Source organism: Amphiura filiformis, chromosome 12, assembly GCF_039555335.1.
Source record: "Amphiura filiformis chromosome 12, Afil_fr2py, whole genome shotgun sequence".
Lineage (NCBI taxonomy): Eukaryota > Metazoa > Echinodermata > Ophiuroidea > Amphilepidida > Amphiuridae > Amphiura > Amphiura filiformis.
In genome coordinates this window covers 29,848,321-29,865,811 of record NC_092639.1, presented here as the reverse complement: position 1 = coordinate 29,865,811, position 17,491 = coordinate 29,848,321, and the positions used below count along the sequence as shown (strand labels likewise).

Here is a 17,491-nt window from a genome sequence, read left to right as displayed (position 1 = left end):
CTTGCCAGGACAGAACTACACCCACCCACCGAGTTTGAGTCCCGTACGACCTAGTTTCATGCCCATATGACAGTTTGTAGTCATTTGACCTCAAATGACCCCTGGGAGGGGGCCCCGGGGTCGGATGACTTAACGAACATAAACATCTTCTTGCCAGGACAGAACTACACCCACCCACCGAGTTTGAGTCCCGTACGACCTAGTTTCATGCCCATATGACAGTTTGTAGTCATTTGACCTCAAATGACCCCTGGGAGGGGGCCCCGGGGTCGGATGACTTAACGAACATAAACATCTTCTTGCCAGGACAGAACGTCACACCCACCCACCGAGTTTGAGTCCCGTACGACCTAGTTTCATGCCCATATGACAGTTTGTAGTCATTTGACCTCAAATGACCCCTGGGAGGGGGCCCCGGGGTCGGATGACTTAACGAACATAAACATCTTCTTGCCAGGACAGAACTACACCCACCCACCGAGTTTGAGTCCCGTACGACCTAGTTTCATGCCCATATGACAGTTTGTAGTCATTTGACCTCAAATGACCCCTGGGAGGGGGCCCCGGGGTCGGATGACTTAACGAACATAAACATCTTCTTGCCAGGACAGAACGTCACACCCACCCACCGAGTTTGAGTCCCGTACGACCTAGTTTCATGCCCATATGACAGTTTTTAGTCATTTGACCTCAAATGACCCCTGGGAGGGGGCCCCGGGGTCGGATGACTTAACGAACATAAACTTCTTCTTGCCAGGACAGAGCTACACCCACCCACCGAGTTTGAGCCCCGTACGACCTACGACGGCCTCACATTAGCAGTCACAGACAAAACCTAAATCTACAGAATATATCCATTACTCGTCGATACTCGAAAGAGCTCAAAATAAATAACTTAGAAAATTTTCTTGATGTCCTTTAACATGTTTTCATAGTTAACCATCGTTAGCCATGGATATCTATCATGAGAACTGACCGGTGACTAAGTCCGATTTATTGGGACGTTTATCGGCAGTCAACGAGTAATGGCTTCATGTGATGGAATGGATCAATGTTGGCCGATATATTTACTGTCCCTATGGATTTTGGCGCCAAGAAATGCCTGTCGCTTAAAATAGTTGCAAAGTATATGTGACGTGTCATGTCAAAAGGAGACACTTTTGGGCAGGTTATGAATTTTAAGATTTTTACACAACTTAAATATAGAGATATTTTGCTCCACAACGCCGTTTTCCCCAATGAAATCGAACATTCCTAAGCGAAGATATTGAGTTCGGAAGTTATGGTATTATAAAATTGTAAATTGAGATATCGGCATTTAAAAATATTATTGACAATGTTGAGAGTAGGAATTAACTTTTAAAATGTCTCAAAAAATACAAGATACCAGTTATATTCCGGTCTGAAACTCTCAGACAATATTTTTAACATTAATAACATCACAAATTCGTAACAAACCTAAATTGTGAAAAAATCACCACCGGGCTAATTTTTGGCTATTTCTCCATTTACGATCCTGCCCAAAAGTGTCTCCTTTTGACATGACACGACACATATAAGAATCATCTTTTGTATGGCAACCACATTCAATACATAATAGGAATAATCAATGATTTATTTTAATCAGAATTGTGCCACTAGCGTATATAATCTTAATGTACATGGTAAATCGAACAAGAGAAACAATCATTGCCGTTACTTCTTTTACCATTTACCTGCTGCGCTGTTACATTTTGATGCAGTTGTCAAAGATAATAAATAACAATATAGGATTTTCATCTCCATCGCCGAACTTTGGATCCGAATTGAAACCCACAATCAATTGAAAACAAATCCAGCGTTCAAATACGTATATCGGTTCTTTTAAATGCTATGTGTAAAAGTCTCAAATTCACTACAGTCTTTTGCAGACTGTTTGCTGTTGGAAATGGAACACTCGTACTCGTAGTCTACACTTAGCTTGCTTTTAGAAAACACCGATGGAAAAAAATACAGGCATTGATCTTGATATTGACTAAAATATGAGCTATTTTGGGCATGATTTGCGAGCTATGCCGGCACGAAGCCTGATTGCGTACGCAGTAACCTATGGTGACGTGAAAGTAGAATTCTAGGTTATAAATCGTGTAAGAACATGCAATATTATCATTGGAAATATGCAAGCTAAATCTAACCATCGTCTTTAAAAGCATCTCCTTGACCTTACGATTACTAATGGAGCGTATTATCATGATTATGATATTATTGTTGCAAATTTGAACAGACGCTTTGAGAAATTATGGCAACAAGCTTGTAAGACATAGATTGGAAATCAGAGTTCCAGTATCAAAACAACATACGATTCTGAAGTCGTGTTATGCTTGAACAGAATATGTTATAAAGTTCTAAGTGTTGTATGTTTACATTATTACGATCACTCTAGCGTTCGAGTAAATAAGGTATCATATTAAATTACTTGAACTGTTAGTATATCATCGATTTTTTGGCGAGGCAATATTAACGATATATATTAACGTAAATATTGCTGCTAATAATTATGTGAAATAATGTTTACTTACGTTCTGAATGTATAAATGCATAGACTTTGCCCTTGCATAATGCACAGTGTCCCTAAAAAGCCCTTAAATCACATCGTTCCTCTTGTATTAGAGAATGAATTTGGAGAAAACCTTCTGATAATTACAAACACTCGCTGAGCAGCAAGACCTTCCCTCTAAGCTTTTAATCCGATAAGCTGATTATCTATTTGTTTTCATGAATTGGAAGATATTATTTGATGTATTACTGAGCTCAATCATCTGAAATTACTGGAGCGTGAGCCACCCAGGCTGGTGGCTCAGCATAGTATTTTATTAACAGAAGGTTTTCTCCAAATTCATTTCCTAATGTGAGACATGATACGAACGTGACTCTTTTCACAAATATCGCTTTATATAGGGCAAATATTAATGATCTAGCATTCAGAATTTCAAGGGCACAGATATCTGACAGCAAATTGATGTAAATTTGAATCGAGCGCCCGAGCAAATTAAGATATTGGTAACTGGAATCGCCATTCAGATGGTAGAACACTGGACTCGCAATCTAGATGACTACGGTTCGAATCCCCCTTCGGCCAAATTGTCTTTGCCTCCAGTATCAATTATACAAAAGACTTTAAACATTTTACAATATAATAAGATGTCTATACCTTTGCATCTTCAAACCCACTAGATTTAATTATAGTGGATTGTATGCTGGGACACTCTATATAAACATAGTAGAGTGTCTGTAATAATATCCTGTGGTAGAACCTCGCTTGAGGGAACTGTAGACGCTATACGATTGACAAGCAGTCGACAGAGTAAACATGATAAAGCTTTCAATAATACGATTGAAAATATCGCATAATGCCGTATTGCTATTACACATTAGTACGACCATAATGTGTTCACCATGCTTAATATATTAAGGGATGGGGTATGAACGTTTGGACAGTATTTATTGTGGGACATTAGAGCACATCAGACATATCGAATTGCATTCTGAATACGAAGAATGTCCTTCTGATATCAAATAATTTTGATTTTTGAAATTCGCAATGTAATACACATTTTATGGCAAATGATTAAAACTTAACATTTTTGATATTTAACAGTACTCGAAGTAAACTTTATAAATCTGATGATTTGGATTGAAGATATGGATTTTTTCCCCAAAACACACACAAAAAAAAGGTCTTTTGGGGAAAAAAATCCATATCTTCAATATGAAAGGTCAATATTTTCAATTGATCGTCGGCTTTTCCTCCCAGCTACATACACTTTAAGAATATATCATTAGATTTATAAAATTTACTTCCAGGACTGTTATATATCAAAAATGTGAAAAATAACAAATTTTAATAATTTGTCATAAAATTTGTATTATATCGTGAATTTCAAAACATGAAAATTATTTGATATCAGAAAGACATTCTTCGTATTCAGAATGCAATTCGATATGTCTGATGTGCTCTCATGTCCCACAAAAAATACTGTCGAAACGCTCAAAAGCCCATTCCAGATCCCTTAAGTGTTCCAAAGTTTATTTTATCCCAACTCTTAACTGTTTTGCTTAGCGAGTGATATCTACACAATCATGACTATTGCGAATGTTTTTCACATTCAAAAGTTACTACCACTTTCTTAAGACTTTTCCTCAATGTTTTTGGGTTTCTCACATCTGTATTGGGCTATTCCAGTTAAAATCCACACTCCCCCTGTGGAAGATTTAGCCAAAGTCTTCCACAGAGGGAGTATATGTTTTGAATAGAAGAGACAACTGAAATACTCACTCCAGTTGTGGAAGATATAGGTAAAGCCATAATACAGGGGGAGTATGGTTTTCAATATGATTAACTCTAACCAATTACATTTGAAAAACATACTCCCCCTATAGAAGATATTTCCAAAATCTTCCACAGGGGTAGTGTGGATTTCAACTGGAATAGCCCATTCGTAGTTGACTACATTTGTGCAAATATCCATTGTCTAAATAGCCATTTTATAGCAGATTCTTACTACTAAAGTAAATAAGTACTAATTAATTATTGAAACCTTAGAGATGTGGAAATCAGTTCTTTAAATAGAATTTTAACAACACTTGAACATGTAATGTAATACTGCCGGTTAGTTTTAAATGTTAACCCGAGAAATAATGTATTATTTATTCTTATCACACTTACAGAGCGGCGATCAAATCTGATATTGGTGCATTTATCACAGAATATTACAAGGTAAGCGAAAAACAACAAAACAATTTCAAAGATAGATTCTCTGTTTTGTTAAAGGAAGTCTCCGGCAATCACGACATTATTCCTTATATGTAAGAAAAATAATTTTCAAGCACAAATCACGTGGTTTTATTTAAAACAAACTCATAGTGACCATAAAAACGAATAAAAACATCCGCCTCTCAACACGCAATATACACAATTCCGGAGCGCCGAAATTGTCGAGTGCAATGACGTCCCAGTAATACAATGAAGGCTGACGACAATTGAACACAAATACGTCATTGCACTTAGACAATTTCGGGGCGGGAATTTTGAATATCGTGCCTTGACAGCCGACTGTTTTTATTCGTTTTTATGGTCGATATGAGTTTGTTTCAAATAAAGCCATGTGATTCGTGCTTGATTATTATTTTTCTAACATATAAGGCATAATGTTATGATTGCCGGAGACCCCCTTTAATGTATCCACGTTTGGGGTTGAAGTAAAATTATAATAAATTCTTAAACACTTGAGAACGTTCCTGCAATCTTATTGGTTCTTACCCGTGTGATATGACACGCTATTTGAACCAATCGGAGGCGCATAGCAACAACGGGACTGGTCGATTTTAAGCCCTAGGTAGTTCCTTGTAAAATGTAGGATTTAATTTGATTATTAATACATTATAACATTTATAATACTTATGATATTTCTATTTGAATTGAAGTGTTTAAGAATGGCGTAAAACAACTCGGCTTCGCCTCGTTGTTTTACTTAAAATAATGATGTCGCCCGTGTTATATGAGACGATAGATGCACTCCAGTGGCTAAAACCAATACCTTTATTTTCTAAATAATGCATTTTACTAGATATTTATACCCAAATCATACCATAAAGACTACTCGATCGTTGATACCATTGCCCTGAAGTACAATCTTTACTACTCAATCTCCTGTTTAAAAAACCACTTAAATTGTACTATAATGATTTCCCGTTCCCAACTAATGTGATATTTCCATGGCAGGAATCTTTGTACGAGTATACACTGTAGTAATTTTTTACTCATTTTGTTGAGTTGTGACCGTTTTACTCAAGTTGAGTAAAACGTTTTTAAGAGTGTATATTTTGCATAGTATCTGTGGGAATTTGCGCTTTATATCCGCAGGTATGCCCGCCCTATTGAAAATAGCTCTCAACTGTAAAGCTTTAATATGCTTAATAATATAAGTAAGTGCCACAAAATTGAATCTACAGCTCATTATTGTTCCCAAATGCCACTTGTGGTATGCTTTAATCGAATTTAGTACATCAAAGATAATTTATCGCGCACAAACTGAAAAAGCCACTATCGTCTGCTTTAATTATCTTTTATAGGAATGAATCGAAATGTAGTATAAGTTCGCCAACTGCTTACAATACGTTCTTCAACTGATATTGCTTCCCTTGCTTAGGGCGAAATACATTGTGGAGCAAGAGAATCTTTATAATAGAACATAGCTAGAGTGGTGTAAGCATCTTATCTAACGTAAGATATGATCAATATGATGAAGATGTGGAAAACGTGCGTGGGTAGTAAAGATGTATCATAACAGATCTTGTTGAATTATAAACGATAAATATTTCAACAACTGTGTTCGTTTTTTCTTGTGTGCAATTATTAGTACAAATAATATTAATGAGTGAAAATACTATATTGGTTATTGGAGTGTGTTTTTCTACAACCATCTTTGTTTCTTGGGAATAAAATATTAATGTAACCTTATTAAGTCATAAATTCCAACTCCAAACTTGCCCTTTGACTCGGAATGACTCCCAGCATACTCTGATTTCGAGTCAACTCATCCCGATCATGCAAATCACTTGACTCGGAATCAAAGTTTGCTTTGAGTCATTTCGATTCAAATTTGATCCTGCATAAATAAGAGAGTAACCTGTAAATCATGCACGCTTTTGCAGTGACGGGACCATGATTTTTTTTTCTTGGGGGGGCAAAGTGAATTTTAGGGGGTCGACAAATTTTGCATAAAATTGCCGCCAAAAGTTGTAATTTTCGATATTTTGTGTTTTTAAGGCTGAAGGGGGTTGGGAAAACTGGGGAGGGTTTGCTCTTCGTGCTAGCCATTAGGCTACAACATAAAAAGGCAAAGTTCTCAAAATCTCAAGATTAAGATTTCTCAAAATATCAAGATCAAGATTAAGAGCCACTGAAAAAATATACTAGACTTGTTTGTACTCATTTTCATGCTGATTCCGAATAATTCGAATAATTATTAGCAGCCTTCACTCATTAAAGATGATAAGATCAATGTATTATTATTATATATTAACAAGTACACAGTAGGTAAAACTAGAAAAACATTGCTCCTGCCATCCCACTCGCTTAAGGTAAAGAGATTTGATCGAACAAAGCATATTTGTGATGGTATATCAAAGAGAGACACGCTTTTGGGCAGGTTATCAATTTTGAGTGTTTTACATAAAGACATTTCGCCCCACAACGCCGTTTCCCCCAATGAAACCGGACATTCCTAAACGAAGATATTGAGTTTGTTTGTAAAATTAGAAATTGACGTCTCGGCTTTTAAAAATATTATTGACAATGTTAAGAGTAGGAATGATACAAGATGTCAGTTATATTCCGGTCTGAAACTTTTAGACAATATTGTAAACATTATTAACATCACAAATTTGCAACAAACCCAAATTGTGAAAAAAATGACTCCCATGCAGATTTTTTGCTATTTCTCCACGACCCTGCCCAAAAGTGTCTCCTTTCGATATACCACGTCACATTTAATTCCGAATTCCGATCTAAAATCGATCTAAAACAATAAAACTGACTAAAAGCTATCTTGAGAAACACTACTATAAACACAATTGTACTCTTTGGAATATTTTAGCTATGTCCGTACGTGATATTAATGAAATTGGGGGACATTTTGTTAATTCTCTGTCAAGTACCTGTCGATATTCCACTTAAAATAGATGTTGTGCATTGAAATTAGATAGAGCCGATATTCAGGATGCGATGTAAATACTAGTAAGGGAATTCTCGCATTGTAAGACTGCCTGTGGGTATATTGCCCTCGTTATTGAATGAGTTGCCAAACTGTGGCTTATAATGTTTTCAGGCCAAATGCGGGCATCCAAAGGTTAAAATACGAAAATGGAGAAAGCTAAAAATATCCCAGTGGCAAGTCTGTGCAGTAAATTCACGGTTAGAAATGATGCAGGTAATAAAATTGCATGTGAAATTAGAGTGTGTGTATAATATGTGCAACGTTTAACATTCACAGACATTATTTTGACTTACAAAACACTGTTTATAGGAGGTACAATACTTCCATCAAAACTGTACTATGCTTTTATTAGACAATTGTAACCCCCTGAGCACTACCTGCCGATCTAATATTGCCTCTGATTGGTCAATCACGTGATATCTTCACTTTAATCACCAATCAGAATGGAGCTTTGCAAATAATTCACCCCAATTGTTTTGCGTGATGAAATTAGTAACAATGTAGCTGATTTGTCCAATTGATAATGAAAACTTCTTTTTGGCCAATCGGCCATGGTAACCTTATTAATGGACGACCTAAATTGAAAGACTGTGTTTAATAATGCATTATGTCAGCAGAGCGTCCTTAATAGTTTTGTACTGATCACAAGTGTTTTTTTATAGTAGACAATTTCACCTGTGATGAAGCAGTGAACGGAAGGGAACATTATATAATTATGACCTAACATAAACAAAACATCAACATTCTATTATGCAGGGGGACACGTGGTATACAGGAAACAGGTATAAATGTTTTGTTAATCTTTATCTAGGCACTGCACACAGGGTGCCCCAACCACCCCACCCCCTACTAATATTCCCGAGGATCAGAAAAATCTCCTCGGTGTCATGTTAAGCTATGTTAAGTCCTAAGAAAGTCAATAATACCGAACAAGTGCTAAAACGATTAACGCTGCGAGGACGTGAGCTATAGAGGGCGTAGAGGGTTTAAGACCTTGTTAATTGGACGTTTAACGAGGACGTACGTATCGAGGACGCGAGGTCTCGGTAATTATGAGGTCCTCGGTAAGCATGGGGTCCTCGGTGTGTTGGTGCGTTGTTATGTTGGACTCCTCGGAAGTAATGCAAGACACACGCACATCCTTTTACACTTACTTAACAAAACCACCAAACACCCCCACACACACCATCAGAAACATACTCATTTACCCCACACCACCCCATCCCACCCCAGTCCCTGGACAAATACACATCCATAGCCGCGGACAACACGCGCACAAAGACACCCCTACACCCACCATGTTCATGGTGTTGTTCAAATTCAAGGCAAAAGGTATTGCCGAAGCAGATAAATCAAACAGTGCAGGCAGTGATACTCGATGGGTTTACAGCATGTTTTTCTTAACGCTAGTCTTCAACATTTTACTTCTCTAACTGTGATATGTATCAACATGTGAATCCTTATCTTCATTTATGTAAATCGGAGCATACTCAAGATGCTAAATTTAGCAGCTGGATTGTTATTAGGTGTCATTGACAGCGATATCAAAATATCTAAATCTCATCATTTAATAGGAAAAACACGGCGCTTATTTCACGTATTCTGCACAATGAAAGAAGAGAGAACGCTGATTTTTTTGGTGATAAAGCAGGTTTTTTGATTGATAAACCTGGGTCCTCGATTCGAAAAAAGTTTTTCAAAAACCTTAAAAAGCTGATTGAATTTGATAAAAATGAGATTTATAGATTTGAAAACCAGGTTTATCGATTTGAAAAGCGATGTTTTGAAAAACTTAGTTTCTCGAGCGAGAAACTTGAGTTTTCCACCGATAAACCGGGCTTATCGCTCGAAAAACCAGATTTTTCGGGAAAACCAAGTTTTTCTCTTCTATTGTGCAATACGTGCCATAAACTCTTTGCGGTTTCGTTTTTTGTTTGAACGGTCAGAATGGTTGTTACCAGGAGGATGTGAGTTCCCAAGGGAAATGTCGGGGCCCAAGGGACGCACCATTCGATTCTCAGGGGGGCATGGGAGTTTGGGTCAGGTTGGATTTTTTTTGGCCGCCGAAGCTGGCGGTTTTTTTGTTGTTTTTTTTCGCTACCTTTCGATCAAGAAACCAGGTTTTCCAAATCTAGCTTATCGAATTTGATAAACCAGATTTATAGATTTGAAAAACCAGGGTTATCGATTTGAAAAGCAAAGTTTTGAAAAACTTAGTTTCTCGAGTGAGAAACTTGAGTTTTCCACCGATAAACCGGGCTTATCGCTCGAAAAACCAGATTTTTCGGGGGAAACCCCAGTTTTTCTCTTCTATTGTGCAATAAACGTGCCATAAACTCTTTGCTGTTTCGTTTTTTGTTTGAACGGACAGAATGGTTGTTACCAGGAGGATGTGAGTTCACAAGGGAAATGTCGGGGCCTAAGGGACGCACCATTCGATTCTCAGGGGGGGGCAATGGGAGTTTGGGTCAGGTGGAATTTTTTTATTCGCTGCCGAAGGCGGCGGATTTTTTTTTTTTTTGGTTTAGTTTTTCGCTACCTTTGCAGGAATTTGTTTTTGCTCACTAGTGGGCGAAGGGGTTTTTTCAAAAAACTCCCATGCCACCCCCTGGAAATCTAATGGTGCACCCCTAAAGGTCACAGTCGATGCGAAAACATGATACACCACCAACAGCCATTTTGTTCAACGAATGGCTCCTATGTCAGTTTTTACATAGACATGGTATACCACTTATCATACTTTGTACATTGTTGTTACCTGCTTAACTAAAAGGACCTTTTATATTGATTACATCTATATCTAGGCCGAAATATTTCAGATGTATCGCAACCCTTTGTATTACGCTATCCATTTGAAAAAGCCATCCTAATTCGACTTTCAGCTCTTCGGGTAAAGAGGGGAACTAATCTAACTTAGTCTAAAAGCCTCGGTTCGTTTCTTGTCATTTTCACACACTTTTTTGAAGCATAGCTTCTCCCTAAGAATGATTGATATCCACTTTCCTTTTATGACGTGCACGACTAGAGGCTTTGTTTCAACAATGCTATTCGTCATGTTGTTCACTATAATCTAGCTTCAGACTACTTGCATAATGTGTTTTATTAACAACACGAAACATTCTACATGGGTGAACTCTGTTGTTATACTACAGGTTTATTTTCGTAGGCTACTCTTTAAGCAGTATCTCAGAGGAGAGACGTTATTATTCAATCCTTCGTTAAGATAGTACAGGCTGTATCAAAATGATTGGTACCATCAGTTTTCGTTGATAATGGATGAGTCTAACACATCACAATTCAACACAGGATTAACATGATTAAGTTATAAACTGTACATTCTGGGCATTTCAAGAGTCTCCAATGTTGCATTTGGAAGAGGCAAGCCTTTCAATAAACATCACAATTGATGAGTGGCACATATCAATTTGTAAGCGCTCTTTAGCAAAGTCATAGTTGAATTGAATTTACAACCGTATGACAAATCAGGCGAAAATAGTAACTTTTTGCACAATATTTGCAATTTAAAGAGAGTTGGCCATGGCTCATTCTAGTGACGCTAGTATATGGATAGTATAAGTGTGCTTTTTCATTTAATGACATAAAATTTGAAAAATATTGTAAGGAACACTTGAGGTTTTCACATTCGCCTTGCTATAACATTGAATCGCGTCATCTGTTGACCTAGTGACGAAAAGTGTTTTTTAGGGGGAAGTGTTAGCTTTCGTTTGATATAAAAAAAATTCTAATTGGATGAAGGAAACACTTGAGGTTTCGACAAAAACAAATCAAAGAGGCCCATTTTTCAGCTAGAAGGTCCACAACTCTTACATTGCTATACACTCAACCGTGTAATGTAATCAAAGACTGTGGAGACAATCACTGCTTCAGCTGCTGCTTGCTTGAGAGCTCTTGGACGAAAATGTGTGCTCAGGTGTATCGAGGTGGAAACTGTGCGCATGATGGTTTATAAGAGAATCGTTTTTATATAGAAACCTTTCCATATGATCATGTTGATATAGCCTGTATGTCTTGGTAAAATTATCATTCTCCATGTTGCGTTTCTATGTCATGTAATGGACTTAATAATGGTAAAAATTAGTGTTCCAAATTCACTTCCATCTGTTCATTACAAACTGATGTAATCGTTATAATGGTTCCCCAGTATATCTGATATTTTATATCTTTTCAATTATGCCCTTGTATAGGGAAAGACCTATCTCAAGGACACAAACGAACGTGAGGAGTAAGATCATATAAATTTTGTAGACTCATCACTGCAACACTGATTGCAGGATTGAGGAAGGCTTTAGTAGTGTAATTGAGACACCAAGTCGATAATGGGAGATAACTATTTATCACCATTGTCAGCTAAAAGCGAGGCCCTGCATATATTGTACAGAAAATATAAACGTACATCTCAGCCAACACACTACGTTTTCACGACGTTATCTGACCTTGTACTTAGGTTGTCATCTATGTTGTAAATTTAACGAAGGATGGAATAATAACGTCTCTCCTCAGAGATATTGCTTTAAAAGGTTTGTCAAGTTAGTTTACATTCAGATATTGAGAGTAGTCTACGTACATAAACTTGTAGTAAAACAACAGTTCGTGTTGTTAATAAAAGAAAACACATTATACAAGTAGTCTGAAAGCTTGATTATAGTGAACAACATGACGAATAGCATTGTTGAAACAAGCCTCTAGTCGTGCACGTCATAAAAGAATTGTGGATATCAATCATTCTTAGAAAGCTATACACTTAAAAAAAAAGTAATGTACCGCGACTTTTAGAATAAGATTAACGTTGTCACAACACGAATACGAGTTCGCAAGTTTACGTATTTTTACAAGGTAGATGGCAACCTAAGTACAACGTAGATTACTTTTATACGACGTTGTAACAACGTAAAATTGGTGGCTGTTGGTTGATACCTACATACAGTTCATGGGATAGACTGCATTGTGGCTGAGGACGTTAGGTCGACTCCTTTGTTTGAAGTCATCGATAAAGGAAATCTAAACTTCTAATTTGTAACATACAAAGTTAATGCTCACAGATTCAATCTAAATTGCAGATTATTCACTAGGTCTTTTTAAAAATACAGTACTCGCTTCCGCCGCAAATGAAGAAACTTAAAACTGTCTCTCAAGAGCAATAGGGAAATTCACCTACATTGGCTTATTTTTAAGTTACCAAGATGCAAAAGAAAATTCCGATTTCTTTGGGGACAAACAATTTGTCTTTCATATGAACAATACATATAAAAATAATAATTAATGCACACTTCCTCTCAGCCTGTAAAACAAATGAAAGGTGTTTGATAAAATATGTTAAGCAAATAAACAGACTGTCTATGTGTTTTAGTCATTGATCAAATCCCTATCCCCTTCCGAGGCAACAGAGACATCGTAAGAGGCTGCAAGATACAGTTACCCATATACTAGATTGGTGAAACTGACACCATATAGGACGAAAAAGAGGATTCTAGGGGATATACTGTAACTAGACAACAGCATCGTGTCAATAGATAAAACCCGAAAACCTTTGGGAAAGTAACCCTAAGTACAGCACGCCAACCGGATAACCACATTGTTTATGATCGTTACTGCGCATGTCAACATGCGCAGTGACAATGTTCGCAAATTATTCTGGGATTTACCGAAAAAGTGAAAAATGCATTGTTCTTCTTTACCATGTTATATGTCAATTTGGAAAAGGGGAAAGTAAGAAAATGTGTACTTTCGTGAAGATGCCATTTCCTTTCCTCTAAACCATGTGGCAGTTCAGATTGGCGTAAAGGTAAACATTATTGGTGATCGGGGTCTTGAGACATTACAATGCTTGGAGTAATTAATCTGCAAATATCATTATTAAAAGGAAGGATATCACGCTGTAGTGGTTAAAATATCATGTAGCAGGGTTACCTTACGAACAATATGAACTAGAAATAGCAAGCATTCTGTCAAGAACTGATAAAAGAGAAGGAAAGATGATAGGGGGATAGCGTCAGGAAATCGTGTGACTTGACTTACTTCACTTAAAGCCGTGCTCCTGGGGTAGGTCCCGGAGATGGCTTTCCAACTAGTTTGAGTCTCCACAGCTGTCTGTTGGTGGCCAGGTGTCCTGCCGCTGCTACTGATGGTATTCCTGTCTCTGTGCAGAAGTGCTTGATGTCCTCGAGCCACTTTTGCTCAGGTCTTCCTCTGGGTCTGTTGCCTTCTATGTGACCTTCCAGCAGGATTTTTGGATAACGGCGGTTATTCATTCTTTTCACATGACCAAAATATTTGAGTTTTTTGGTCATGATCGTTGCACTAAGTTCATTGAGGTAATGCAGCCGCTCCCGGATGCTAGTGTTTCGGATTCTTTCTCTTCTTGTGACTCCTAATATTTTCCTCAAGCACGCCATTTCAAACACTTGCAGTCTCTGTTCTTCTGATTTCTTGAGTGACCAGGTTTCGGCACTATATGTGATGATGGATAGGACCAGTACTCGGTATAATTCATGTTTGGTTGAATTCTTGATATCTTTCTACTTCCAAATGGGGTTCAGCTTCTGCATGAATCCCATAACAAGACCAATGCTACGTTTGATATCATTTTCATTGATGGGGGTTTCTGATATTACCCCTCCCAGGTATACGAAATCCTCCACCTGCTTCAGGGGGTTCCCGTCAATCAGAATATCAAGTTGCACTTTTTCTCTGTTGATGACCTGGACTTCAGTTTTGCTGATGTTAACTTCTTGCTGAATGTATCAACTCTTGTAACCAGAAACTGCAGGTCTTCTTTTGTTTCAGCCAAGAGGACAATATCGTCTGCGAAGGTTGTTGATGTACTGCCCTTGCACTTTTGCACCTATCTGTTCATCTTGGATAGCCAACCTTAACACCAGTAGAATGTTGAAAAGTTGTGGAGACAGTATGCATTCCTCATGAACTCCTGTCCAAGTGGTAAACCAAGGTGTAAGCTCTCCATTGACTCTTCCAGTGCTTTGAGATGTTCCATAGAGTGCTCTTAGAAGATCAACGGTCTTTAACGGGGAGCCCAGGTGTCGCATGGCTTGCCACAGACCCTCTTGCCATACAGTGTCGAAGGCCTTCTGGTAGTCTATAATAGCAACAGTACAGTGGTTTCCGTTTTTCATTATACTTTTCAGCCAGTTGTCTTAGAGTGAAGAGTTGGTCTATGGTGCTCCTTCCCGGCCGGAAGCCGGATTCAGCAAGTATTTCCTCTGTTCGGCTTTGCATTCTTTTGTGGAGTATGCTACAGAATACTTTTCTTGCAAGGCTAAGGAGGCTGATCCCCCTCTAATTGGAGCAGTCTAACTTGTCATTTTTCTTATAGATTGGGATTTCACCTGTGTCCCATATTCTGTTGCACAGTTTGTGTATGATCCTGACACCTGGTTCTCCTGTAGCTTTCAGTTCCTCTGCTGAGATACCATCAAATCCAGGGGATTTGCCTGTTTTGAGATGTCTGATGGCTGCTCGAACTCCGTCTATCAGGATGTTTGCTTCCTCCCCTTCTTCAGGGTTGGAATTGTTTGGAGGATGGAGGTGTCATCAGGACTGTCTATATTGAATAATTCTTCATAACTTTCTTTCCATCTATTCCTTGTATTCAGTTAGAACTTTGCCGTTTTTGTCTTTGACACTAGTCTCGTGTCAAAATGCGCAGAAATAAAATCTGCTTCCAACGCATTTTACAGATTTGTAATACAATAGCCCGTTTATGAATAATTATTTAAGGGGGTTATTTACTTTTTTGAGATGTTTATATAAGTTGCACCTTTGTACGCGCCTTATGAGATTTTTCTTCCCTTTTGATGGGAGAAATATGGATAATGTAGGGATGAGGCTGCCAATCGAACCAACATGTAACCTAGATATTAGACAGCGTTATCTTATAACCACATTTGATGCTAACGTTTTAACATTTCCCCAACGCACAATAACTGACTGCTTTTAAAACACTATTCATATTATGAACGCGACGTAAATGTTTCATGGGAAATGACTACGTCGAGATCTACTATGAAAATATAATTGCTCATTTGCTCATGTAATAATGCATTCCGTATAGAGGAAAACGTATTTCTTCTTGTCGAATTTTTATTATTTTAGCTGTTTCTATTTTATCTCTATTTTGTTTTTTACAGAAAAATCTGTTGAAGAGAGGAATGGGTGTCATTTTCAAAGAGGTTGAAGACGATTCAGGTAATTAATTTCATTTAACAAGAAAACAGACAAACCGACAGACAAATATCGCAATGAGTTCTGCATACTGATGAACACCAAAATACTGTAAACCGTGCCTGAATAACCCTTGACGTACGGGTAGCGACAATGCAAAAACGGATAAAAACAATAAAAAATACCGCCCTTTACAGTCAGCATAATAAAAAGGTGGTTTATTCGCTGTAGAAGTGACGTAATAAATCGGATTAACTACCATAGCAATAGATGAATACAATTTTGAATATATCGCCCTGAACTACAAGCAGGTTGCACTCATCACCTGTGTATGGTTTCAATCATACAATAGTGTAGATTGAATACAATACCGCTCTTTTCAAAGATACTAATCTTACAGGTTACATGATATGGTTCAATGCATAGGTACCGCATGAACGTTGTAGTGCAGGGCGATATAGTGAAAAATTATATTCGTTCATTTCTATTGTAGTTAATCCGATTGGACATTGGACCATGGTTGGACACAGACAGTACCATTTCGCTAAGTCAATTTTGCCAATCATCATTATAATATTGTTATATCGGGTAAAGACAAAATATTTTCTGAATAAATCAAGAACCTAAGACACAGCATTTACATATCCAAATATATTAACCTAGAATTATACACCAAATTATAGGAACATTTCGCTTTCATCAATATTAATTTGTTATCATCTAAATACTGTTATCATGCACAACCCACACATTATATAAATATTGTATTTGATGATAACAATATGCACAGACATTATCGGTTAATGTAATTTGATATTTTAATGCAAAGCGTTATTGTTTCTGGATATTAATTTCCATGCTTTGTTAATTTAATCTCTCATGCGCTCAATCTTAAAGCTTTATTTTCCACGCAATTTAAATATTTTATGATTATATAGATTTTATATAAGCTTCACTGTATAGAGCTAATACTTGCTAGGCCTATATACTCCTTTACGACATCCTGACCGAGAAGTTTAGTATTGTATATATTTGAAACAATGAGAAAGAACACTGTCTCTATATTCCCACATCTGTCATAAAGAACCTCAGGAAAAAACATTACGTTATAGGTCCCTTACAATTTTTAGCAATTCTTCTTGACAGCTTTAAGTTCTATATGACTCAAATAGAGAATCAGTCCAGCTTTCCGTGAAGTAACCTTTGCCTGAGGCGCTTGGTTGTTATATGTGCCAGACTGCCCGTTGGTGACAAATGGGCTATTCCATTTAAAATCCACACTACCCCTGTGGAAGATTTAGCTAATGTCTTTTACAGGGGGAGTATAAGTTTTGAATCAAATAGACAATTAGGTAACTTCCATTTGAAATACTCACTCCAGTTGTGGAAGATATAGGTAAAGCCATAATACAGGGGGAGCATGAGTTACAAAATGTTAAACTCTGACCAATTACATTTGAAAAACTTACTCCCCTTGTGGAAGATATTTCCAAAATCTTCCACAGGGGGAGTGTGGATTTTAAATGGAATAGCCC

The 17,491-nt window shown here is 37.4% G+C and overlaps 1 protein-coding gene across 2 annotated transcripts in view; it reads left to right on the top strand.

Moving 5' to 3' along the window:
• LOC140166047 (proline-rich protein 5-like) overlaps nucleotides 1–17,491 on the top strand; it is a 120,045-nt gene that overhangs the window by 80,785 nt on the left and 21,769 nt on the right. For both annotated transcript variants that reach the window (XM_072189423.1, XM_072189424.1), the window contains 2 exons: nucleotides 4,708–4,756; nucleotides 15,923–15,980. In XM_072189423.1, the coding sequence (XP_072045524.1) occupies nucleotides 4,708–4,756; nucleotides 15,923–15,980 (107 nt within the window). The remainder of the gene's footprint in view (nucleotides 1–4,707; nucleotides 4,757–15,922; nucleotides 15,981–17,491) is intronic.